We start from the raw sequence: 26,641 nt of genomic DNA, 5'->3' as shown, positions 1-26,641 counted from the left end.
TTAAAGTTTAATTTTGAACTCCCAATTAGCGAAAGTGCATTACAAATCGATTGCAATTTCCTAGAAGGCACAGCAAGTTCTCAGCCAGCCTGCCTGCCTGCCACGTGCGAGGGGCTGCAGAGCAGCCGGAAGGGCAGGGCTCAGGGTTGGCCTCCGCGGCCCACAAGTCCCTAAAAGTCCCTGCCAGCGCGACAGTGGGCTTGGGCGGGCCAGGATGGGAGCCCGCGAGTGGGGGTCCTGGTCGTCTGTATAGGGGAGACGAGGGGAAGGAGTGGCCGGGGAGGGGCTAGGGAGGCGGACGACATGGTGCCCGAGTCGCGCCGTCCTCTCGGGAGGAGCGTGTTGGGGCTGGTCTCACCGAAGTTTCTCTCCCTCTCTGGCTCTCCACACCCACCTCGGATTCCTGGACCGGCACGGGACACCGTGGGGACAGGAGTCCGGGAAGGGCTGCCCCTCCCGACCCTCCCCGAGCCCCCCCAGCCCGGGTTAAGGATACGTTACCTGGCCGGCGCTCCCGGCCCCAGGTCGCCGCGTCCCCGGGAGCAGAGTGGTCGCGCAGCCGGCTCCAGCTCCTCGTGCAGTCCGGGCGCGCAGCAAGGAGCGCGGACCGCCGAGCTGAGTCCCAGGGCCGAGGCCCGCCACCCCGCGGGGGCGCGGAGCCGAGGGCGGGGGCCGGAGAACGGCCCACGGAGGCCAGCGAGGCGCGCGCTCCGGCCCATTGTCGCCGCCCGCGCGCACCCCGCGCCCTCGGCCCCGGCCAAGCGCGTCAGCGGCCCCGTCAGCCGGGCCGGGCTCCGTGATGCGCGCAGCCAGCGCTATAAATAACCCGCCGCCCGCCCCGGGCGCCCCGCCAGTGACGCCGGACCGGCGGGGAGGAGCGGCCGGGAAACAATGACCCGCTGCACCCTGCCGCCAAGCTGCTCGCTCGGCCCTCCGCCCTCCCCGCCTGGCCGAGGGGTCGTCCCACCCTCCGGCCACCGCCTGGACACCCTGAGCTCAACTCATCACCAAGTTCCTCCCAAGTTGCTTTAAAACCTCTCGACGCTTCTCCGCCTCAACTCTCCCTCCACCACAGGTCCCGCGTGGTTTGGGGTGGGGGGGTTGTAAATTGAGAAGGGAAAATCAAAATGAAGAACTTGACTTCTTAAATGTCTGTGAGGGGAAGGCCATGGAACAATTAAGCGATTGTACCGAAGGCCCAGAAGAAGCAGCAAGGCCTGCTTCCCAGGACTCACCATCTCAGCCAGGGTGTTCTTTAAATCTTTGTGGCCTTCCTGATGGTGCAGCCTGCTGGGATCTTCCCAGTGTGTAGTCTTAAGGCAGTTGGGAGTCCAGTCAAGGCTGGCATTTAAAGGGTCTTTCTCTCTAGGTAAATATTTCTGCAGAGACTTTCATTGCCATCTTCGTCTTCAGTCGTTTCTGTCACGATACTCCCTGATGCATGTCTTATTCATTAAGCTTCCCAGATACAAATGAAGATCAGTTACTCTGCTGGAATTATCAATTTTCAGTCGATTGAGACTGTATTCTTTATTGTTGCATTAATATTGATTGTGTGCTTGTATGTACAAATACATGCACATGGGTGTGGAGGTCAGAAAGAAACTTTCTGGTGTCATTCTCTTCCGCCATGTTGATCCCATGTATCCAATCCTCATGGTCAGCCCTTACTGGCTGAGCCATCTCTCTGGCCTCTAACACATTGGTTCTTCTGAACCGAATGCCTCAGACATAGAAACACTGTTTTCTGGGGTAAATGATATATAGAAAATTTGCAGATCTAGGCAGGGTAATGAAATGATGAGGCATGGACAATGCATTCCAAGAGCTAGAGAAATGGTTCTTAGTCAAAAATCAAGGCAAAGCAATGTAGTGACCCATCACTGTGCTGGAAGATAGAAGATCAGGAAATTGGAGTATCATATCTTCATTGTACCTTTCTGCACCATTTTTATTTGTATGGTTTTCCAAAAAGAACAAATTAGCACCATTTGAACAAAGAACTGGAGTATTTAAGAGAAAATGGTGGCCACTGTTGTTTCACTTGAGTGCTAGTAGAAGTGTTTACTGTCTAATGATGTCCTAGGTCCTTTGTAGCATCACTTTCTTGTGAAAGAAATGAACTGATTTTTTATTACATGGTACACTAGGACTATTCCCTCCTAGTGTTCTTTTTTTCACCTGAAATATAATACATTCTCTAGCACATGGCTCACACCCCGGCAGTGTTCCCATTGACCTTCATAGACAGTCAGAAAGTATGTGTCTTATCCTCCTGTCTTCAGGTTGGTAGGAAAAAAAAAAACTAAGAAAACATAAAAGGGGAAGAAACAAGTTTGGAGCCAAAACATTTGCTTCACATAGACACCACCAAAGTGTGATCACAACTAAAAGTTAACCAATATTTCTTCCAGTTAAGCACATCTGCCTCTCTTTTCCATCAAAAGTCTCCTGTCTTCCTTAAGTCTGCTCTAGGTTCTGCTATTGCTCACAATAGGTATTTTTCTTTGGCCACCATTGTCCTGAAACAGACAGCTACTCCAGTAGTCTTAAGTAAATCATTACTTCTTTTCACTTTTAGTGTGATCTTTTTAAATCATTATCGTTGTCCTGACACTTCTTTTTTTAAATGTTCACATTTATTGATTTAATTGTCTTGTGTGTTGGGGTCTGAGCTGCCTCTTCATGAAGTATGGAGGTTAAAGGGAATCAGTTCTCTCTCCTTTCACCAGGTGGATTTTGGAAATCCATGTCTAGTCCTTAGTCTTGATAGCAACTGCCTTTGCCCTCTGAGCCAACTCACTGGCCATGCCCTTAATTTTCTAATCTAATGAAAACTAGCACAGCCTGACTAAATATTAAATATGCCCAAATTTATTAGGGTTGGGGATGTGTTATGGTTTGCAACTGAAATGTCTTGCAATGGTGCATGTATTGAATACTTGATCTCGAATGCACATATTTTCTGAGGTGGTGTCTTTGGGATATGATTGTATCATGAGGGCACTGACTTAACTGATGGGTTCATAATTTGATGGGTTTCTGAAAGGTGATGAAAATAGGAGGTAGGACCTTGTTGTAGGGAGTAGGTCCTTGGGTGCCTGCCCTGGGGAACTTTATCTTACATGAAAGAAGATGCTTGTCTTATGGTACCTAAAGAGCAAAGATAGAGTGGAAGAGGGGTCAGGATTAACTAAGTGATAAGGCGAGTGTGCATGGAAACAAGCACCCTCTTCTGCCACACACTCTCCTCACCAAGGCATTCTATATTCTTTCAAGTCCAAAGAAATGGCAGTATCTCACCTTGGACTGAACTCTTTGAAAACTTGAGCTGAGATAAAAGGTTGTTGGAGCCCATCCCCTAAGTGTGATGCAATATTCAGCCTTAATGCATGGGAGAGGGCCTTGGTTCTGCTCCAACTTAATGTGCCAGACTTTGTTGACTCCTCATGGAATCCCTTATTTGTGGGGAGGAGTGGGGGGAAGAGTGGGAGGTGCTGGGGGGAAGAGAAGGGCCAAGGGGAAGGTGGGAGGGGGAAGTAGGAGAGAAGGAAGGGAGAACTGGGGTTGGAATGTAGAATGAAACTTAAAGAAATAAATAAATCATAAAAAATTTTTCCTCTTCCAATATGTTTAGTTTAGGGAGTTTGTTACAGCAATGGAAGACAACTAACTCAAACCACTTGATTCTAGAACCAGTAGAAACACCCAAATAATTTCTTGAAAATATAAACAATGATATCAAAATCCTTGAAATAGAAGCATAGAAAGTATTTTATAAACATTTGGATTTCTTTGATAGCATAAAATGGTAGTTGTCCTACCACTGTGGTTTAAAATGTGGACATTTCCCAGTATTTCCCAAGTTTCTGCCTACCTAAAATTAAATCCTTCAGCTGGTTCTTCTACAACAGCAGTGTTGAAGAATTCATAAGAGGGCTTACTGTGCACTCTCCATTTATTGCTCAATTAATCCTGGTCTGTATTTAGAGTGTGGTGCCTGCCAGCTTGAGATTTCAAAGCAATGAGCACAAATATTTGTCATATCCTATGCAGTACAGCTCTTGTGATTGACATGAAAAATCACTGAAATTATAGTATAAGCAAATCTAGCAACCATCAAATGGATAAATAGAAGGTTAGCTAGATAAGCCACAAAGACTTTGAACATTCCAAATGAAAGAAAAAAGACAACCCAAGTTACAGAGCTACAAACTTTCTTCATTTAAAAAGGCAAATCTGCCAGGGTTGGCAGCTCCTTTTCAGTCATTCTTGGCTACCTTGAGAATCTGAAGTCAGCTTAAACTACCTGACTAAACTAGTCTCTAAAAGCCAATTCACTCAATTGGTAAATCAACAAATGGGCAGGCAATGTTTGTAAAAATAAATAAACAAATAAATAAAGGGAGCTACATTCAGAAAAATTGTGAAACTCTTAACATCAGTGCAAGACATGGGTAGAGATGCATAATGACTCTTCTTACATAAGAGTGACTGGATTTTAATGGTTAATCCACCAAGTTTTCCTTTGATGGAAGGTACTGCAAACAACTGTGTTAATGGTATAAATAAACTGTCAACATCAAACCATGTAAACATTGTTTTGAAATCCTTTGTGAGGCTGAACCAAAAACATTGGCTTTGACAGAAGGAGGCTTTGGGAGCCCATACAGACTGTTCTGGGGTCAGTTACCCCCTCATCTCCTAATGTCCTTTTCAAAGGTAATCTTTAGTGTGGAAAATAAACACATACAAAACAAGGGGGAGGGTGGTTAAGTAAAATCAACAATCATGCCAGTATGTTGACAAAACCACTGTTAACTATTTTGATAAACATCATTTATCCTTTCACTTTACTAAATACATACATTTTTATCCAAATGGATCCATAGGGTGCACAATGTTTTTCCAGTTCACAATGTACTGTGGACATCTACCTCCCATTCCCCCCAAATAACCATTTCTTAGGGTTCAGAATCCTAGGCCATACACATGCCATACACATGGTCTTCCTCTAGTTTGTATAGCCAAAGATGCATTTCAGTGGCTTCCTTATACACCAGCTCCCAGCTGCATCTGACCCATTAGAATCATGAACTGGAGTAGGAGAAAAGCCTAGTATTCTCCACCCTTCTCCCAAGCTCCAGTTAATGATCAGTAACTCCTGACTGTGGGCTCCAGGGCCACAGCCTCCTCCCATAGGAGTTTAGGAACTTCATTTTAATTCTCATTAAAAAGGGTTCATCTCTGGCTTCCCTCTTCTGTTCCTTGTTTTACAAACTGCTGCATTTTAGAAGTTTAGTTCCTGCAATGAATAAGACAGCAGTTTGTGTTTTCCTGGTTGGAGCCCAAATCCTCACTTGCCTTGGAGAAGCATTGTGGATGGCATATACAGCAAAGCCAATTGTTCACCGAACTCCTTTTGCTAGGAATTTCTTTTTTAAACGTGCTATTTCAATTAAGTGGCTCAATCTTAAGAGAAGCGGAAAGAAAACTCACACCCTTTTAAAAATCAATTTTCCAGGAGTGTAATTAAAAATTATAAACACAAAATATTGTGTAACTTCACTGAACATTAGTCAGAACCTGGCAAACTCTTAGCTGAGACTCAGACATAAATTTTATGCTAATGAAAAGGGTGGCATATAATACCTGTCAAGGCTTAATTTACATTACACATCTTCCACAAGGCCCACTCAATCACCAGCTTATTTGTCAATGGTCTCTGCCTCCTCAGATCCTAAAACACAGAGAGAAAGACAAGAATTCTGGATTGCTAATTTGAAATAACACATATCTCTAGTGCAGTATTTTAAATCTATACGGTATATGTGTTTTTCTTCTCATATTTTCTGATATTGCTTCTTTGCTCCATCCCTACTCCTGAAAGAAAATAGAAGGCCATTATCTCAGAAGTGACAAAATCAAGGCATATAGAATGGGTCTGTATGGACTTCTAACTGTGCTTTATAAAACTGTAAATTCTCAAAAGAAAGGGTTATTTTTTTAACTTTCTATTTTGAGCCGGGGTCTCACTGTTTCCTAGCTAGCTTTGAACTCATATTGTAGCTCTGCAGGTTGTCCTTGTAGACTCCTTGCCTCAGCCAACATCCTGAGTACCTATGACATAAGCCTGAGCCCCTACACTCCTACCTCACACCTCACACCTTTTTTATGGCTAATGAAATACTATATATATATATATATATATATATATATATATATATATATATATCCCCTCCTGACACTACACACACACACACACACACACACACACACATCACATACACCATAGACACACATTACACACATGTACCCACATATCACATACACCATAAACATACATCATAGGCACACACACCCGTTCATTCCTTCTGGCGTGATATATTTAACACATAAAGGCATGCATCTCACACACACATCACATATTACATATAACACAAATCATAGACATGCACATACATATCACACACACATCACACACACACACACACACACACATCACACACACACACACACATCACACACACACACACACATCACACACACACACACACACACACACACATCACACACACACACACACACACACACCTATTCATCCACTCTGATATCATATATTATACACAGAGACATACAAATCACACAACACATCGCATATACACACATACATCATTACACATACACATACACACACCACCATCCATAAGAAGCTTCAAAGGGGAAAGGATTCCTCTGCACCTAGAAAGAGGACCCTGGACAAACAGAATTAGAGAATGAAACTGGCAAGGATCCAAGTTACCTAAAGGACAAATAATTCACTCAGAGCTGATACTCAAAGGAACAATTCAAGAAAGATGAATCCCAAAGTAGACTTGGCAAAGGAGTCCCATGATCTCATGGTGTGAGCATCCAGATGTGTCACGAGAGAGCCATCCTTTGAAAATGCTAGACAAGACTGCGTTCATTTGTACCAAAAGTGATACTCACCCATTTCCCCACTGGCCAGACTGCAGCCTGGGTGGCCAAAGTGGCAAGTCAGAACTTTCAGGAACCATCAGAAGCAGAATGCTTTCTCTTCTCTACACTTGGACACATCGTATTCCAAACACAGGGACAGTTGTCCTGAGCAAGAGAGAGAGAAGAAAGGACAGACAGACTGCTACATTTCAAGTGGGATCAAGCTATTCCTGGATCTGTTTGACAAGTTATAAGAGTTCATTTGCAGTCTTTTCTAATCTTTGTTGCTGTTGTTGTTTTGAGGTGGGGTGTTGAGACAGGGTTTCTCTGTGTAGCCCTGGCTGTCCTGGAACTCGATCTATAGACCAGGTTGGCCTGGAACTCACAGAGATCCACCTGCCTCTGCCTCCTGAATGCTGGGATTAAAGGTGTGCACTGCCACGACCTGACTCAATTTGCTGTCTTTTAACCGAAGTAAGTTTGAATTGAATTTTCTGTCATTTAAATATGAAGAAGACTACCTCCACTTACTGCAGACAAATTAAGTACAGAACTTACCTGCTGACCAGTATCAATGTATCATTTAATGTTGACTTATGTTGACCAACATTAATGCATACATTTAATGTTTACTTATGTTTCTAAATGCTGGGCAGGGGAGGGGAAATTTTACATGATCACATGAGCCAGCTCTAAATCCCATGCAAGTTCTGATTTTGATTAAGATTTTAGTGTGGATAGGAATGTTCTTGACACACAGATATTAAAACTACTTATTAACAGCACACACACACACACAAATGACCAGCCAAAGCTGGGCACATGACATATAACAGGGAACTTTGTTCCCTACCTCTGACATCTTTGTTGCTTCAATGCCATCACCTGCTTCCTACCATCACCAGATAACACTAGCTAAATCTGCCCATACTTTGGGTATTGGATTCTCCATGAACCCTCTCCTCAGACTACAGTAAAGGTCCCTCACTGTTTACCTGTCAAGACCAGCTCAAACACACAGCCTCTGAGAATTCCACTGGCCACTAGCACCACACTGCTTCTTGGGCTTCCGACCTATTCAGAAGTGGGGTACTCTTGTTGCTTTCTGTGCGCACTTCTGTTGTGACCTCTAGGGTTGTTTGTTTCTTTTTTTATAGCACTATTACAACCCTCCTGAGTTCTGCGAGGATGTGGATTCTCCCCATCATCCTGCAGTTTTAAGCATCTGTTCATTGAGACATCACCAACAGTTTTCTTTTAAAGGAGGGATAACTAATTTAATAAATCAATGGATGTAGAGGCAGAAAGGTGAACATTTAGTACTGTGTAGTGGTATACACGTTTGACCCCAGCACTTGGAGGCACAGGCAGGCAGATCTCTGTCAATTTGAGGCCAGCATAGTTTACATAGTGAGGTCCAGGCCAGACAGGGCTACATGGTGAGACCCTAATCTCAAAAAAGAAAAAAAAAAGAAGGAAGGAAGGAAGGAAGAAGCACAATTTGTTTATAGCTGGGAGATTAGAGTTTAGTTAATCATTATGAATTAAAATACATACCATAGCAAGAGAAATAGAAAAAATATAAATTCCTAGAGAAAATATATTTATTATAACTCACCATATAGCAGCATTCTATACTTAATAAGCACAATTGTATATCATAAAGTTTAAGAATTCTTATTTAAACTTGCTTATCTTGCTTCTCTACTTCAAACAGATCATCTCGTTTCTATTCCCTGTATGTTATTTTCTATGCATGGCTGATTATTCCCCAGATAGGTACAGTATCTGTGATTGCATAACATTTTGTAACAACCTGAAACAAAACACTGGGTCAAACAATAAATAAATTCAGATCCGTAGAGAAGCGGGAAAAGTACATATGGGAAAATAAAATAAATGGGAAAATAAGAATAAAGCTCTACACACTTTGTACAAGCACATACATGTACACACACATTCACACTCCTTAATAATTCCATGGTTCCAATATCTTGTGTAGGAAGAAAGTGCTGTCACTTGAAAAGGTTACAGTAATGGATGCTGTTCCTTACAGACCTGTATGAATCTGGGAAGGCTTAGAAACAGAAGGATGAGCAGAGTGGGAGGCAGCAAACGTCTGCACAAAAATCTATCCAGTTATCCCCATTTAGTATAGACTCGTGCAGATTGTGTCATATGTGGAGAAATATTCCTCTCTCTCTCTCTCTCTCTCTCTCTCTCTCTCTCTCTCTCTCTCTCCCACCCCCTCCCTCTTCCCCCCTCAGATATAACCCTAGATAGCTTTGAACTTAATATGTATAACAGACTGGTCTTGAACTCAGAGATCCATCTGTCTCTGCCTCCCTAGCCCTGGGATTAAAGGTCTGCACCACTATGCTTCTCTTTGAAAATATAACTATTTTGCCCTTGAAGCTGAGTGTAATTGTGTATGCCTCTAATCCTAGCAGAGACAGGAGAATTGCTCTTAGTTCAAGGCTGGATTACAGTATATAGAAAATTCAGGGCCAGCCTTGATTATACAGTGAGTTTAAGGGCAACCTGGGCTATAGAGCAAGAACTTTTTAAAATATTATTTACCTTTGGTGTGCATAGTGTGTGTGTGTGTGTGTGTGTGTGTGTGTGTGTGTGTGTGTGTGTGTGTGTGTGTGTGTGTTTGTCTTTCTGCCTGTCTATGCATGTATATGTATGCATATGATTGAAGGGATGATAAAGATAAATGAGGTAAAGGCAACTATTGATATACAACTGGAATCTAATCACTAGTGAAGCTGAAGTCAAGGCCAGGCTTAGCTGTATACAAAGACAAAAAAAAAAGAAGCAATACAAAACAAAACCAAAAATGATGCATAAACCATTTCTGTAGCTTATAGTCTTTGGGAGCTGCAGAAGCTGTCTCTGCATCTGGAGATTTAGGTGTTCACAGCTACTGGCTTGGGCCTCTTGTAGATCCATTTAAAATGTCATTTTTCCTCAGTTAAAAAAGGCCACTGAAGTCATTTGTCACGCTAAGAAGATTCCATTTAAAGACTTACCCATTTTAATATTACCCAAATTTTCAAAACTAAGACAGAAGGCCCCACAGTAGGAGCTGTGATGTCCTTGAAAAGCTGTGGGTTTTGTTAGGAAAAGTAACTTTTCATATAATGATCATTTAACTGTGTGAGCTACACATCTTGAATAGTTTTATAATTCTATCACTATATTCTGGTTCTAGACTAATCTAGGTCAAGAGAATGATAAGAACACAGCATGATAGAGAACAACACAGCCTTCAGATGGAAGTGGACTTATCTCCTGGTATCTAGTCTTTACCGTGCACACAGCCCACCCAATTTTCTGAAAGTTACATTTTCTATATGGGTATCTATGTGTCTGAGTAGGTATGGGGGTGGGGGGCAATGCAGAGGTCAATCTCATGTGGCATTCCCTCAGGAACAGTCCACCTTGTTTTTTGAGACAATGTTGAAAACACAATCACACCATCAATCCTGGATTGTGTTTTAATGGAGTATTGGGAATTGAACTCAGATATTCATGCTTGTACACCAAGCAAGCATTTTCCAACAAAGCTATTTGTCCAGCCCCTGAAAGTTACCTTTAATACTTTCATAAATTTTCCATTGAAGATAAGTTCATGCTCAGATTTCCAGTCTACATAGTGTAAGTGGTTCCTAAGTACATAAAGAGAAATAAAGACCATGGATATGCCCATTCTCTCCATCCCAGTCAGACACAGTTTGGATAGCCACATAAATGTCTCTTTCTTCTGACTGCTCAGATCTTCGATCTGCTGTTGGATAGTACAAACTGGATTGCAGAATCTTGTCTCCAAGTCAAGATGGCAGGGCTGTCTAACAGGCTATATCTTAAAACTTGTCCCCATTCCTATCATGTCTTTATAATTATGATTAACATAAAATGTCTCCTATATCAACCATTACTTTATCATACAGTCAACTCCAGTATTTGGTTTGCATTCCTTATATTCAAAAGCCCTTTACCATTTCTGCCCACACATGCTGACAACTGTTCCTGTCCCAGCAGGAATAACAGATTTGATTTCTTAAGCATTGCAGGATTAAACCAGAATGCTAGCAATACAGAGAAGATCTCATACTGGTTTTACAATAGAGAGAAAAGTAAGATTTGAGATGAAAATAATGAAGACTATTTTAAAATGCTCCACGTTTTCAAAATTGTAATTTAATTTGGTTTCCACAGGTGATGCATTCAAATGCTCAAAATTCAAAAGGTTCAATGCCATAGACAGAAAATAATCTTGTTGCATCTACGTTCCCTTGCACTGATTTCTTGCAAGGCTAAATCAACATTATTCATCCCATTTGTTTTCCCATAGAGATAGAATATATCTACATTCCTTCAAGGAAATGTAAGCACATATACTCTACCTTGTCTATCGTCTCCTAATGAGTTCCTTTCACAATAGTTTCATATTGGTACATGAAAAGCTTCTTGCTGGGTGGTGTTGGCACTTGTCTTTAATCTCAGCACTCAGGAGGCAGAGGCATGTGGATCTCTGAGTTTGAGGCAAGCCTGGTCTACAGATAGAGTACCAGGACTGGCAGCCAGGGTTATACAGAGAAACTGTCTCAAAAAACCAAAGAGAAAGAGAGGGGGAAATCTCAATTTTTCTGGTTGCATACAATTCCATTGCAAATATAAACATAATCTGTTTCATCAGTACATAAAGGATGAGCATTTGTTTGCAAGTTTTCCTGCATCTACATTATTTTGCTTATGGATATGTGTTTCTGTAGAATAAAGTTATATGTTACTAGTTTTAAATATACATCTCTCTGTCTCTCTCTCTCTCTCTCTCTTTCTCTCTCTCTCTCTTGTTTTTTTTTCTTTGTTTTTTCGAGACAGGGTTTCTCTGTATTGCTTTGGAGCCTGTCCTGGAACTTGCTCTGTAGACCAGGCTAGCCTTGAACTCACAGAGATCCCCCTGCCTCTGCCTCCCGAGTGCTGGGATTAAAGCTAAATATACATTTTTAATTTATATATATTTATTTATTTATGCACATATGAGGTTGTTGAGGGCAATTTGCAAGAGTTGATTCTCTCTCCTCTCCTTCTGACATATGGGCTTCAGATATCAACACAGGTGTGATAGATTATTTTAAGGTATATGACATTTGTTTATGCTGCGTTTGTTTAACTCTGTGAAGCTGTGTTATTTTGCCTGTCTAAAATACCTAATAAAGAGCTGAACAGCCAATATCAAGGCAGGAGCAAGGATAGGCAGGGCTGGCAGGCACAGAGTATAAATAGAAGGAGAAAAAGAGGAAAAGAAGAGAACAAGGAGAGGAGATCATCAGAGGCCTGCCACCCAGCCACCCAGCCACCCAGCCACCCAGCCACCCAGCCAGCCACTGAGTAAGAAAGAAAATAAAATAATAAAGAAGAAAGATAAAGGCTTAAAGGGAAAAGGTAGATAGGTTAATTTAAGATAAGAAAAGCTGGCTAGAAACAAGCCAAGCTAAAGCCAGGCATTCATAGCAAAGAATAAGACTCATGTGTGATTTACTTGAGATCTGGGTGGCGGGCCCCTCAAAAAACTAAAAGAACAAAAACAATCACAATACACAGGTCGTCAGGCTTGGTGGCAAGTGCCCTTACCTGCTGAGCCATCTCCCCAGGCCAATTTGTACATAGCTGAATGGTGATTTTAAAATTCAAATGAAACAAAGGGGTAAATTTTGGAAAAAAAAAAAGTCTTTTCCAGCTGTCACCTCTGCTCAAATTCATACTTCTTTTTCCCCAGGAGCAAATATGTTATTAGTCATATCTTTTTACACACACACACACACACACAAGTTCATTGGGGAGATTTGATTTATACAGGTGTATTTCTATTTTCCTCTTTACTGTAGTCTACATAAGGGAGAAAGCAAATGCCATCATCAAGAAAATACCAAGGTGGTTGCTGAAGGATTCAGTGTAATCATTTAAGATATGAATATACCTCAAGTAATAAGATCTGGGACTAGAGAGCTGGCTCAGCAGGGAGGAGCTCATACTGCTCCTCCAAGGACTCGAGTTCAGTTCCTGGCACCGACATCCGGCAGTTACTATCTGTAACTCCAGTCCCAGGGCCGTTGCTTCTAGTCTCCCAGGGCATAGCATTCATGTGTACACACCCTTCTCCCCCAACACAATAATTTTTAAATTTCAATGAAATCCTACAATGTTTATCCTTTTGGAACTTGCTCCATTTTCTTAGTTTAATGGCTTCAATTTTCATCCATATGATAGAACTTATCAGAGTTTGTTCCCCTTTTCAAATGAACAACATTCCAATGTATACACACTATGCTTGTTCACTCACCTATTGATGGACACAGGTTGCTACTGCATTTTGGTAGTTGTAGACAGTGTCTCGAGAAACATTGGTTTCCATATCTTTTTTCACTTACATTGTTGGATATATTTTCAAAAAGTCCTCTCCTTCATTGTTACGCTTTGTTATTTTTTTCTTTTTCAAGACTATATTATTTTTCTCATATATTGTTTATATTTCATATATGATTATGTGTTTAATAAATGTATTTGTATTTATTTCTAATATCCTTTTTTCCCAAATTGTGTTTGGTGTTTTAAGTATCTTGTTTCCATGATAGAACTTCCCTTCAAGTTTCTTACAATGCTTGATTTTAAATTTTATTTATTTATTTATTTTGATGGTGCTATGAATGGAACCAAAGACTATTTATTTAGTTACTTCATTCACTCATTAATTCATTCATTTATTTTAGTTTTTTTGAGACAGGTTATCTCTCTCTTGTGTGGAAGGCATATATTCTACTACCGAAATCACCACCCGAACTAACTTTTTGTTCTTGATGAACAATGAGAGAAAAAAAGCTGATTGGGGTCTGGGTATGTGGCCTAGAGGCAGAGTACTTTCCTAATATGTGAGACACCCTTAGGTTCAATCTTAACTACTAATAATACATTAATTAATAAGTAAATAAATAAAAAAGCTTTCACCCACCTACTTTCTGGTTTTTAAAAGTATGTAAAGCCAGGCATGGTAGTACACCCATGTAATCCCAACACTCAGGAAGCAGAAGGAGGTGAATTTCTGTGAGTTCCAGGCCTGCCTCACTATGATAGTAAGTCTGTCAGAAAAAAAAAAAAAAGTTCCTCTCTTTCCCTCTTCTCTTTGTATCTTTAAGACCTTGGGGTGGGTGAGTGTAGAGAGAGGGCTCAGTAGATAGTGCTTGCTCTGCAAGCAGGAAGCCCTAGAGTGTGGCTGCATCCTCAGCACCCAGACATAAAGCTGGGCATAGTTGCATGGTCTATAACCCCAATGTTGGGGATGGGTAGAGACAGAAAGACCCTGAGGGCTCTCTGGCCAGACAGCTTCTCCAGACAAGCAGTCTCATTAAAACAGCAAGCTCCAGGTTTAGTGAGATACCTTGTCTCAAAAACTTGTGTGAAGATTCAGAATTGCCCTCTGACCAGCACACAGGCAAGGGTGGGCCAGTAATACAACACAGACACACACACACACACACACACACACACACACACACACACACACACACACACACACCCATGAATGCACACGCACACACACAGTTAGAAAAAAATAAAGTCTCCATGATCACCTTAAAAAGATCCAGAATGCTAACAGTTACTGTGTATAGCCAACCCTCTCCTTAACCCTGAACCAGGCAAGAGGAAAAGGAAATGAATGTTCCTGGTTCACTAAGCTTCCAGTAGATTTAAAGATTTAAAGTGTAGCTTTATGTCATTAACTTAATGTTGCAGTATTTCAAATGCTCTTGTTTCTTCATTTTAGGGTAATATTTAGAAATAGGCTTATTTCTGTAAAATGAAGGCTTTAAGCTTAGGTGCAAATCACATGAAGTGCTCATTCTGAAAAAGCAGTTTACATGTCAGCAAATGAAGCTATTTTTAAAAATGTGAAATGTGACACCCTGTTGGAAGGAGTAGTCACTGAGGACATGGTATGTATTTATTCATGATGGATGCTAAGTTACAAGTAACTGGAGTTGTTGGTTCTCCCTTTATCAAAAGCAGTGTCCTCTAGCCTGTCGATGGCAGGAGCTTCACCTGTGTTCTTTGAGGTCATTCATGTCAACTGGTCACGTTGAAGTAGTATCTCAGTTAATCAAGTGGCTCTACTCGAAAAATAAATAAATTTAAAAATAAAAATGGCACCTGGTTATTGCCCAGATATATCTGTTCCCTCTGCTTCATTTTAGTCATAGCTATTTAATTTCCTGAAACAAAAAAACAAACAGATTTTTCCCGAATGTCAGTGCTGCAGAGCTAGCATAGGAGAGAAGAGCCAGCTGTACCCGGTTTCATCTTATGCATCATCAACAAAATTGGCAGCTAAGTTCTGATTTCAGAGCCTCTGTGGTTTCTGACGATGAACAAGCTGTGCTTGATTTTCAGATAGAAGACTGATACTTTGCTGACAGAAGAATCTATTTTTGATTTGTAAATTGGGCAAATTCGTTGCAAAATTATTGATGTAGGATAAACGCAGATCTCATTTTTAGACTCCCATCTCTAAGCCTTAAACAACTCAAGCTTATTATTATTATTATCATCATTATCCTTAAAATTATTAGCATTATGATGGTGGAAACTAAGTATTTAACTAACATCACAGTTGAATTTTGTGAGTCATATATCGACGAGTATTATGCTAGCATAGGAGCATAATTGTGATGAAAAGGAGCAACAGAACTAATTAGCAATTGATTATATTAGCATCCCTGTTCTGGGTATAACGCTAATTTAGAATCGTGATGCTGGTGATCCTGGGTAAAACATAACATTATGAAAAGATTGGTGGTGCAAAAAGACGTAAAAGAAAAGGGAAATGCTTCTTCGATTTGGAACTTTTAGACAACAGAAATGGCATTCCAGCCATTGCTTAGGGCAAATAATGGATTTTTAAAAATAATTTTACTTGTCAATTTGTACTTGTTAATTGCCTCATTTGTTAATGATATATGCTTGAATTTTGTAAGGATACTAATAATGGCCTTATACAAAATTATGCAGTAGAAATTATTGCATTAGATGCTTTCTTTTCCTATGCCCATGTAGAAGTGCCCACTATGGGTGTCCCATTCTTTGATGATGCCTGTTTCCTCAAAGTAAATTTCTCCCTCTCTTCACTCTGATTGCCTCTTCCTTCTTCCACACCTGCTATTCCTAGCCCATTTCAAAACTTACCTGTTGCTTCAACTCATTCCTTTTAGGTTTTGCAAGGACATGCAAGTTAAGAGCCTGGAATGTTTATTTTTTTTAAATATGTTATTCTCCTGGGAGTACAGATTTGCATTTTTTTTAAAAGAAGAACTCTTGAAGACCTATTGCCAGCAGTTGAAATGTCACATCTTCTGTCTGTCAAGAGTGGCAAAAATCCATATCCTACAATAACCGGCTTTTACTTATCGATTCTAACCAGCTTAAAATGTGTGTTTCTGAAGCATAATGAGATCGAGATTCAGATCAAGGGCTTTGCAGTCAGGCAAACCTAGTTTTAAAACTCAGCTCTGCCACTTACTAGCTGTTAGTGGGATTTACTTCTCTAGGATAGAATAATGCCACCCACCTTGCCAGGATATTGTGAGAGGTAATTTGGCCAGTGCCTATAAAACTGTTGTTGTAAGGCTGAATGGTGCAAAGAGTTCACTCATCATAAAGTGCTATTATTTATATAATTTGCAATTGCTTGGTTAGAGCATTCTTTTGAAATTATTGATTTTTACTTATTTGAATGTAAATCTTACATACTTACATATACATGAATATTTGCATCCTATGCAAGGGAAATACAAACCTAAGAAAAACCACAGCACGAAGCCTTATTTTCCCAAACACTGTAAAGCACTAAATTCTGTTCATAGTAGTTGCTAAATGAATGTCAACCCACTATAGAATGACTCTCAGGACAATATTTATTTCCTGTAAGATAAGGATAGGTTGCATAAAGGAAAAGGCTAGATTCGGACTCTGTACTGGTTAGTTTTAATTTCAACTCAACAAAATCTAGAGCCAGCTAAGAAGGGAGGCTCAATGATGGGCTGTGGAGATCAGTTTGGTCTGCGGGTATGTATGGCCATAGAGATTTCCTTGATTACACGAATTGATCTAAGAAGACTTAGTGCATTGTGGGCATTACATTTCCCTGGGTTTGAATGCTGGACTGTATAGTAGTGAAGAAAATGAGCCAAGCACACCATCAATGTGTTCATTTCTCTCTGCTCTTCTTTGAATTGTGTGAATGTGATATCCCTTGCTGTGTTAAGTTTTGGCCGCCTACTTCCCTGCTTTGATGGGCTGTAGCATGGACTTGTGAATTAAAGTAAACCTTTTCTCCTCCAAGTTGCCTTTCGTCAATGTTGCAATTGTTGCATTGTTGGTTTATTTGTTTAACAACATGTCACTAAGCAGCCTTGGCTAACCTGATGCTGCCTGTATAGGCCAGCCTAGACTTCAACTCACAGAGATCCACCTACTTCTGCCTCTCAAGTACTAGAATTAAAGGCAAGTACCACCATACCTGGCTTGGTCAGAGTACTTTATCACAGCAACAGAAATTAAATCAGACCATACATTAATATGTTTCAATTAGATTAAACTACTTTTTTTATGTTTCTTCTAGTCGAGAGCAAATGAAACATTCTCTTAAAAGACATGCCTACCCTTTTTTGTCACTAGTACAACAGGGATCTCATAATCAACGAGCAATAAATTAGTATCCCAGGACCTAATTTACCATCAAGAAACATGTTAATACCTTCAGATTGCTCAGAAAACATACCAAATGGTACTCCAGAGGTCTGAAAGAGCTGATATCACGCTGTATAGTACAGCCTGGTTTATTATCGGGAAAGAATTGAAGCACTGGGAGAATTTTTAAAATAAACGTAAGTAAAATAACAACAGTGCTGATAGCGTTGGTCCAGTTCAGTGGTGTGGAACAGAGAAAACAGAAAACATGAGACGGGCATAGTAATGCATGCCTGTAATCCCCACACTCAGGAGACTGACACAGGATTACTGTGACCTTGAGGCTCACTGGGGCTGTAGAGCAAACCCTGCCTCAAAAGCAAAACAACAACAACAACAACAAAAGCGGGTGAAAGGTACTACAGAGTTGTTAAATGAGCACCATGAATCTGTACAGACAGCGTTTATTCAACATTCTCAGTGGCTTCAGCTCAGAGATCTTTTAAAGCTGATTCTGCAGACTTTGATGTGCTGTCACAAGGAGCGACTTGTGAGTGGCCCCAAGTGTGTCAGACACAAAACACCTGTTGCTCAAATAGACAATTTTGGGGGGAGCACATGAACCCCTGTATGAATGAGCATTGGTGGAATGAGAAAAGTCATGCTAAAGACCCAATGCCTCAGACCCATGGAAATAGCAAGACTTAGCCTGGTCGTTTATGCATCTTGATAGATGTGTGCAGAAAGTAGCAGCCACAGCTTCCTCCTCCAGGATGACTGCAGCCTGAGACTGCTTCCCTGCGGAGACCCTTATAGAGATTAACCAACCTGCTTCCTCATTCAGCTGTATCTATCTAAAAGACAACCTGAGTTTCTGGGCTGCCCAGTGTGTCTCTACCAGAGCTCACCAGCCACTTGATCCCAGCTTTTCTGTACATTTCTTTTCTTTTCTTTTCTTTTCTTTTTTCCCTGTCACCCCAATCAGGTCAATCCCTATACCATGCAGGTAGTGGCACAATTTGCTATGTAACAACCTGATTAGCCAGAAGCTATAGAATCATTCATATTTTATTACACATTGGGAAACCTGAATTAACCCATGTCGTGATAGGGTTTAAGGAGATAGCCAGGAACTGGATGAGAAAACCTTGCCTGCCCCCATATTGAACAATGCTTGCATCTTCTTTCTTTAAAAATCGAAAACATTTCTATGTGGCCCTTCACCATCAAGTGAGGCCTACCCTGTCACAAAGCTGAGCAACCTGGCATCAGGTATTCCCAAACTTGTAAATCTGGGCCTTCTATCTGATAATGGAGACAACATCACCCAAACTGCTGTTCTCATCCCTTATCAGATGGTTCATCCCAGGGCCCTGCTCACCTGGGTACCACACCTGGGTACCACACCTGGGTACCACACCTGGGTAGCACACTTGGCATTTTTACTTTCCATCTTCACTGTCTTCCGTCTTGAGCAAAGAAAGAGTCGAACATCCTACTGTGGGGAGTAGGCATGGGAGCGTGTGTGTGCACAAGCCAGAGGTTTACCTCTGGTACCTTCCTCTGTTGTTTTCCAACTTACTTTTTCACATTGGGTCTCTTACTGAACTTTTTTCATATTGGGTCGCTTACAGAACTTCGAGCCTCATTGAATGACTAGACTAGCTGGCCAGTGAGGCCACTGTTCTGGAGTTACAGACACACTATGCTTGGCTTTTATAGCTTTTATATGTTACTTTATAAATAAAGTCAGGTCCTCATGCATGAGATAATACTTTACCAACCTAGATATCTTCCTGAGCCCCAAACACTTACATTTTGACCCCAAATTTTACTCCTTATCTCATCCATCATCCGAAGCACAAACTCTATTATAGGCTCAGTTTATTACCCATGGCATGCCCAGAACTTGTCTTTGTAAATAAAATTTCATTGGGGCATAACCATATCTATTCCTTTGCATATTGCTTTCACACTAAAAGGTAGGGTTGAATATTTCAAAAAGAGAGCACCACGGCTGTCAAGCTTAAAACCCCTACTCTGTCCTATTATGGAAATTCTCCGTCCCTTCACCTGGTTACTGGTTATTCATCCATCTCTATTCTGTAACTTCCCTACATCTGACCTATACATTCACATCCACCATCTATAGAGAAAGCCAATCAGCCGCAAACTGTCTTCATCCTCACCACCATTTCGGAATGGCACCTTTGGTGAAATCTAGCTAGGTCTGTTGAAATCACCCCTGGTGCAGCCAGAGGCAGAATAGGACAGTAGGCTTCTTTGGCCTGTTCTCTAGCTCCCACGACAAGGCCTGTTCTTTTCATCCTCAAAAACTAGCTCTTTGGAGGTTTATGACAGCAGAAGTTGCTTCTTTCTTGTTGTCTGGAGAAATCTGTTTCTCCTTCTGTGGTAATTTTAGCTCCCACCGCACCTGCCCCCCACCCCATCCCCACATTATTTTCTCTTTGTTACTTTCACTGGTTTCCTTGCTGACTTCAATGCCCACAGGGTTAACACACTCTCTACTTCCAGATCTCCTCACTTTACATTAGAACAAAGCAGCCAGACTCCTACAGTCACACTCTTGACCCAGTGATCATCCCCAAAATCTCAAGTTCAAGCATTCAGTTCTCTGCCTAGTGTCCCCCACCCCAGTACACAATTAACATCTTGACTTGATTAAAACTTCTCAAAACGGAGCCTGGGAGATAGCTTTGTGGGTGAAAACACGGGCTACACAATCCTGACAACCAGTGTTTTATGTCAGAAACCCCCAAAAGCCAAGTGGACTAAATGGATTCACTAGCTTAAAACTACAAACAAATAACTAAAAAAGTTACAAATGGCCGGGCACTGGTGGCGCACACCTTTAATCCCAGCACTAGGGAGGCAGTGGCAGGCAGATCTCTGTGAGTTTGAGGCCAGCCTGGTCTCCAAAGCAAGTGCCAGGATAGGCTCCAAAGCTACACAGAGAAACCCTGTCTCGAAAAAACAACAACAACAACAAAAGTTACAAATGAAGAACATGAATTTGGAAGGGAGATTGATGGGAGTCCTGAGGGAAGTTGGAAGAGAAGAGTGAACAATGAAGAAACATTGGAGTCGCTCATGGAAATTTCCAAGGATAAATAACAGTTAAAAGCCATATGTGATGGTGTGCTTCCATAAGGCCAGCACTCCCACATCGAGATTGGAGACAGACAGCACAATCCCTGAAAGTCCTCTGGACAGCTAGCAACAGAAGTCAGAGTCCCTGACTCAAAACAAGGGTGAAGGGCGGGGAGGTGGTAAGCACACGCCTTTAATCCCAGCACTTGGGAAGCAGAGGCAGGCAAATCTGTCTGAGTTCAAGTCCAGCCTGGTCTACAAAGTGAGTTCCAGGACAGCTAAGGCTACACAGGGAAACCCTATCTCCCAAAACAAAAACAAAACAAAACAAAACAAAACAAACAAAAGACAAAGGCAGAAAGAGAAAGTCATCCTAGGACCTGAAAGTTGTCCTATGACCTCCACACTTTCACTGTAGCATGCATACATGCTCCTGCGCTCACACAGATCAGAGACACAATAGAAAACAACAATAATAAAGTGTTATCAAAACTTTGGAAGTTTCTGAACTGTTGAATTTAATTGTATCATTAGTTTGCCCACCATGAGTCCTCCGTTCCTTCTCTTCCACTCAGAGAGCCTTTGCTATTTAAGCCTATTTGGAACAAAAATATCCTTTACTCTGACCTCTGCCACCTCCCTTCACCTGGTTAAACAAACAGATTCCAATACGACCTGACACTGATGAGGATGGAAGGCCAGCACTTAATAATACAATCTTAAATCTAAGCTGTACCTTTCAAAGGACTAATCAAGAGTGGTGGTTCTTCCCATCCACTGTGGCATTCCACCTCTCCAAAATGGTCATTTCATAGCATGCCTTTACTCCTTAAATTTCTGAAGCTTCTTGGCTTTTTCATACTCCCAGTGTATAACCTTATTCCAAAACATTGAGAAAAATGGGTTTAACAAGACTCCCATCCCCTTTCAACTTAAAATCACCCACCCTCCCTTCTCTATATTGTTCTCTATCTGCCTTATATTACAGAACAAGTGCTTGTGCTGTTACCAATAGCTGAATGCTGAGCCTGTTCACACCGTCCTTTTCAAGGCTTTGGCCTCTCATTTGTAATCTCTCTTGCTCCTGGAGCACCATTTCTCTCCTAAATCATCCTCACCACATAAACCGCTTGTGATTCACACTCACACGTGTACATGTACATGGAGTCGTGCATACATTGATTATTAAAACATTAATCTCTTAGTGTTTATTTCTTCTTTTTGTTTGAAGACCGGGCATTTATATAGTTTAGGTTGGCCTCGAACTCCAAATCTTCCTTCCTCCTCTTTGCCAAGTGCTGAATAACAGGAACACACCACCATACCGCCCATAAGCATACTTGTTAATGATAGCAACAATAGCTGCAAAAAACTCTTGGTTCCACTTCACAATACTCTTCCTATGGTCTCTTGGGGCTCAACTTAAGTGTCTTCACAGAAGAGCCTTCTCTGTCCACATAATTACAGCCAGCAGGAATTTGAATGTGTCACTTGATGGAAATTTTCTGCATTGCCTCTATCACTCTGCTATATGTACACTCATTGATGTTTGTTTACTGTTTTTTCATTTCCCTTCAATACTGCATAAGCTCTGTGGAAGCCAGTGTCATATGTCTCCTCTCCTCTTTATTCTCAGAACACATGAAGATCCTCAGTAATAATCTTTGAATGATTACATGAATGGAGGATTTCCATTTCCTTTATACTACAGATCGCAGGGTTCTCCAGGGCAAAGGGCTTTGTGAACTATACGTCTTTATAGCTGGTGTTTGATAAACACTTGTTGCATGAGTAAATGAATCATTGCTAAAAATGAGCAATAACCTAAAGATAAAAGTTATTAGCATGATAGTCTACTTTTAAATTTTGCATTGGCATTTTTACTTTTAAAGAATCAAAACGATATCTTTTAGGCTTCTACTAATCCCTTCTAAAGCAGTGCTAATTTGTGGGACTTATCCATATGCAAAATTAATTTTTCTAACTTTAACTAAGGCTTATAAATAAATAAGTATACATATATGTATGTAGAAGGATGGCTATATATACACCTACCCACACATATATAAAACATATGTTAGTCCTGTTCTTAGGATCTGCCAAACTTTCTTGGTAAGACTTGCCAATTGCAGTCATGTGACAGGATGACAGTTCTCTTCTCTGGGATAAGTCCAGGCTTCCAGTGTCTGGGACAGAAATAATATAGACCAAGAAACATATATAGCTGATGATGGATGATTTTTGGCTCTCATAATGTGTGGTTTGGTCGTCTTATTGGGAGACTATGAAGATCATTAGACCAGAACTTATTTTTATTTCTACTGAGCTGAAAGAAGTTTTCTTTTCTGTTTTTCAGTGTGCCGGCATACTGCAAAGACAATTTGCCTGGTCAGTCTGGGCTTCCTCTAATCTCTATCATTCAATGACAGCACGAGATCTTTGTGCCAGTGTAGCTGCCTTATTTTTATTGGCATAGTTAGTATGTGTCCAAATATACTCAATTAGAGATGCTTTCCTGTTACCAGTAATATGGCAGTGCTTAAGAGTGAAGATGCTTTTGCTCACTGGCAGCACTGATCCCAAGCAGATGACAGGAGCTCTGTAGTGGCTGCATTTGTTAACAGGAAAGAGGTAATGGTTAGGAATAATTTCCACTGAAGTCAAGGGAGAAAAAAAAAAAAAAAGACAAAACCAGCCAACAGTGGCTTTCATGAACTGAGATTCAGACAGAGTGAGATTCAATGGCAACAGTTCTGGCATGTGCAACCCGACTAGCTTTCCTATCAGCCAAATAATAGTTGCAGCATTGCACTGGTCTGCATCACTTGTTCTGGCAAAAAGGAAGTATCTAAGTACAGGAACCAGGACTTGCCTTCAACAAGGGAGTTTCTTTTTGTGTGATGTCCTCTGATGTAGAAAATTTTTGCTTGCAACTCTCCAACAGACTTATTTTTATGTCCCACAGGCTACAACCTGCCTATGAGAGTTCCTAGGTATTAAATTTTTGCTTAAATTAGAAATAAAGAAGAAAAGAGGCGGATGAGACATATGACTAAGAGACATATTAGACATATTACCCAGTTTATTATAGGCCCGGCAGAGTAGGGAGACTAAGAGAGAAGAGGAACATGGTTAATGGCTGACCGCCATGGCCAGTCGCCAGAGAGAGAGAGAGAAAGAGATAGAGAGACAGACAGACAGAGAGAGAGAGAGAGAGAGAGAGAGAGAGAGAGAGAGAGAGAGAAGAAGCAGAAGCAGAGCGAGAAGAAAAGAGTAGAGAATGTAGAGAGAGAAGTATAGAGAGAGCATAAATGGGCAAGAATCTGTCTTTAAAGGGGTCCTCTGCATCTGCGTGCAGACTTAGTTCCCATGGAACCCTGGGCTGACCAGGGTACTGCCTCTTCCACCAGGTAACAGGGGCAGGCCAGCATAATGCCTGAACCTTTCACTGGGCCAATTACTAAAATTGGCTTTCCCAAGAGTCAGAGATGATTTTCTTGATTTCTAAGCAAAATGGGGGTTCATCTGGAAGGCTACGAAGGGAGATAATGCTGAACCAGGTGGGGCATGCCTATAATCCCAGTACTCATGGGGGAAATTGAAAAGGATTACCTAGCTTGGAGCACAAAGTTCACTCTGGGCTACAGAGTGAGTCTCAGGCCAATCTGTGATGGATAGTAAAACCCTATCTAAAAAAGAGGAAGTAAAAGAGAGAGAGGTTAGTGTACTAGCTGGCTTTGTGTGTCAAGTTGACAGAAGCTAGGAGTTATCAGAGAGGAAGGAGCCTCAGTTTAGGAAATGCCTCCATGAGATCCAGCTATAAGGCATTTTTTTAAACTAGTGATCAATTGGGGAGCGCCCAGCCCATGGTGGGTGGTGCTTTCCCTGAGCTGGTGGTTCTGAGTTCTATATGAAAGCAGGCTGAGCAAGGCAGTAAGCAGCACCCTTCTGTGGCTTCTGCATCAGCTCCTGCTTCCAAGTCCCTGCCTTGTTTGGGTTCCTGTCCTGACTTCCCTCAGTGATGAAGAGCAATGCTGAAGTGTAAGCCAAATAAACCCTTTCCTCCCCAACTTGCTTTTTGGTCTTGGTGTTTCATCACAGCAATAGAAATCCTACCTAAGAAAGTTACTGAACACATTCAAGAGCTTTCCTGAAGGAAGGGCTCATATTGAGTCTTACTTAAACTTGAAGGTGACCAATTAATGTGCTTTAGAAAATGAACAGGCAGATGTTTCTGCAAGTGGGTGGAGCAACCAGAGAACTGCAAACAGTTGCAGCTTGGCATCATGCACAAGCAGAGCAGTGAGAAGACACTGTGAGGTTAACAGCAGCCATGCCATAAAAGCAGTGTAGAAGTAGGGAGTCAAGTTCTGGTGTTTCCTGTCTTTTTTCTTTTCCCTACGGTTTATTAAAGAAGCAAATGGGTATCTTTCTGAACTTTCATTGCATAAATAAGTGAGAAGAAAGGAAGGGAGAAAGAGAGGAAGAAGAGGAAGGAGGGAGGGAGAGTGGAAAAGAGGGAAAAAGGAAATCTAGGCATTTCAAGCCATTGATTCTATAAGAAAATGGAACAAGATAGGCAGATGCTTCCTCCATCTCTTGTTCAGCAATTTTTGTCTTTACATCTTCAGTAAGCTGTATCTTACTCAATGGATTGTAAAGTCTCAGGAGATTTTGCAGCTATAGCTACACTGCTCTTAAGCTGAGTGCCTGCAGTAAAACCAGCCCAGCCTCATTGGTCCTGGGTGATGAAGCCAAGGGACTAACATCTAAGCCAGGGCGCCAGCACCTGAGCCAACACCTGCCCAATGAGAACCAAAGTTGTTTGGTAACAACAAACAACTCAATCAGATCTGTTCACCTTGAGAAGGTGAAGAACTCGTGCCAAAAAAAAAAAAAAAAATGTCAGTGGCAGACTGCCAAAGTACAGAGGAGGGAGGAAGACAGGAGGGGAAAGAGAAAGAACTAGAGGGAAGAGCAAAAGGGACAGTTGTGCTCTAGAAATCAACACCATTAAGTGTTAATCTTGGAAGGAGGGAAGAGTCACAGAAAGTGTCAGTTCTTGGTTTTTAGTGCTCCAGGCCACACTGTCATCACTGTGAGCAGTCCTATAGAAATTGGTGGATCTGCTTTTAGAATGTAGCCTATTTCTAGTCCCCCAAATATGATAGTAAATTCTCACAATTTATTGATGAAAGTTAAGTCGTAAATTATTTTTACCCCAGCTTTCAGAGTCTCCAAAGTGTGAGATTCCCTGGGCCACTCTGGAGAAGAAGCAATAACAAAGCTGGAAAATTGGGGGCAGTGAAAGTGCCTCCCAATACCATGCACGAGCACGCTCGCACTCTCGTGTGTGAGTGTGTGTGTGTGTGTGTGTGTGTGTGTGTGTGTGTGTGTGTGTATGTGTGTGTGTGTGTGTTTTTGTGTATGTGTGTGAAACAACAGTTAGTGAAAAAAAATAGGCCAGAAATTTGAAAAACAAAAAAAAGCAAGGAGGAACATATGTGAGGTCATAGAGAGATGAAAGGGAAGGGAGAGATGAAATTATGTTATAATCTCAAAATACAAAATAAATTTTAAAAGGAAAGAAAAAGGGGTACATATCACTAGATAGTTGTCAGAACATAGAACCAGAAGAAACAATGTGCAGATCTGTGTGGACATGGAGTCTGTGGTCCATGGAGAAGCAGATTAGATAGCTATAAAGAAACTTCTAGTGAAAGAATGCAAAGGCGATCTAGACTCACAGAAACTAATCCTGTGTCTCCAGGTCAGACAATCCCCAACGTGGTTGCTTATCAGAATTCCTGGAGTGCTTCTG

General features: G+C 41.4%; 1 protein-coding gene across 1 annotated transcript; it reads left to right on the top strand.

The window, feature by feature from the left end:
• LOC118239062 (atherin-like) lies at positions 1-26,641 on the top strand. The gene is made up of 2 exons (XM_035446455.1): positions 1-1,075; positions 26,591-26,641. Exon 1 carries the CDS (start codon positions 304-306, stop codon positions 823-825), a length of 522 nt encoding a protein of 173 aa, XP_035302346.1. The 5' UTR covers positions 1-303; the 3' UTR covers positions 826-1,075; positions 26,591-26,641.

This window comes from Cricetulus griseus, chromosome 6, assembly GCF_003668045.3.
Source record: "Cricetulus griseus strain 17A/GY chromosome 6, alternate assembly CriGri-PICRH-1.0, whole genome shotgun sequence".
Classification (NCBI taxonomy): domain Eukaryota; kingdom Metazoa; phylum Chordata; class Mammalia; order Rodentia; family Cricetidae; genus Cricetulus; species Cricetulus griseus.
The sequence above is the reverse complement of the archived record's forward strand: the minus strand, read 5'-3'. Positions and strand labels throughout refer to the sequence as shown.

Coding starts and splice junctions, on each gene's coding strand:
- LOC118239062 (XM_035446455.1), top strand. CDS start 304: ATGGTGCCCGAGTCGCGCCGTCCTCTCGGGAGGAGCGTGTTGGGGCTG.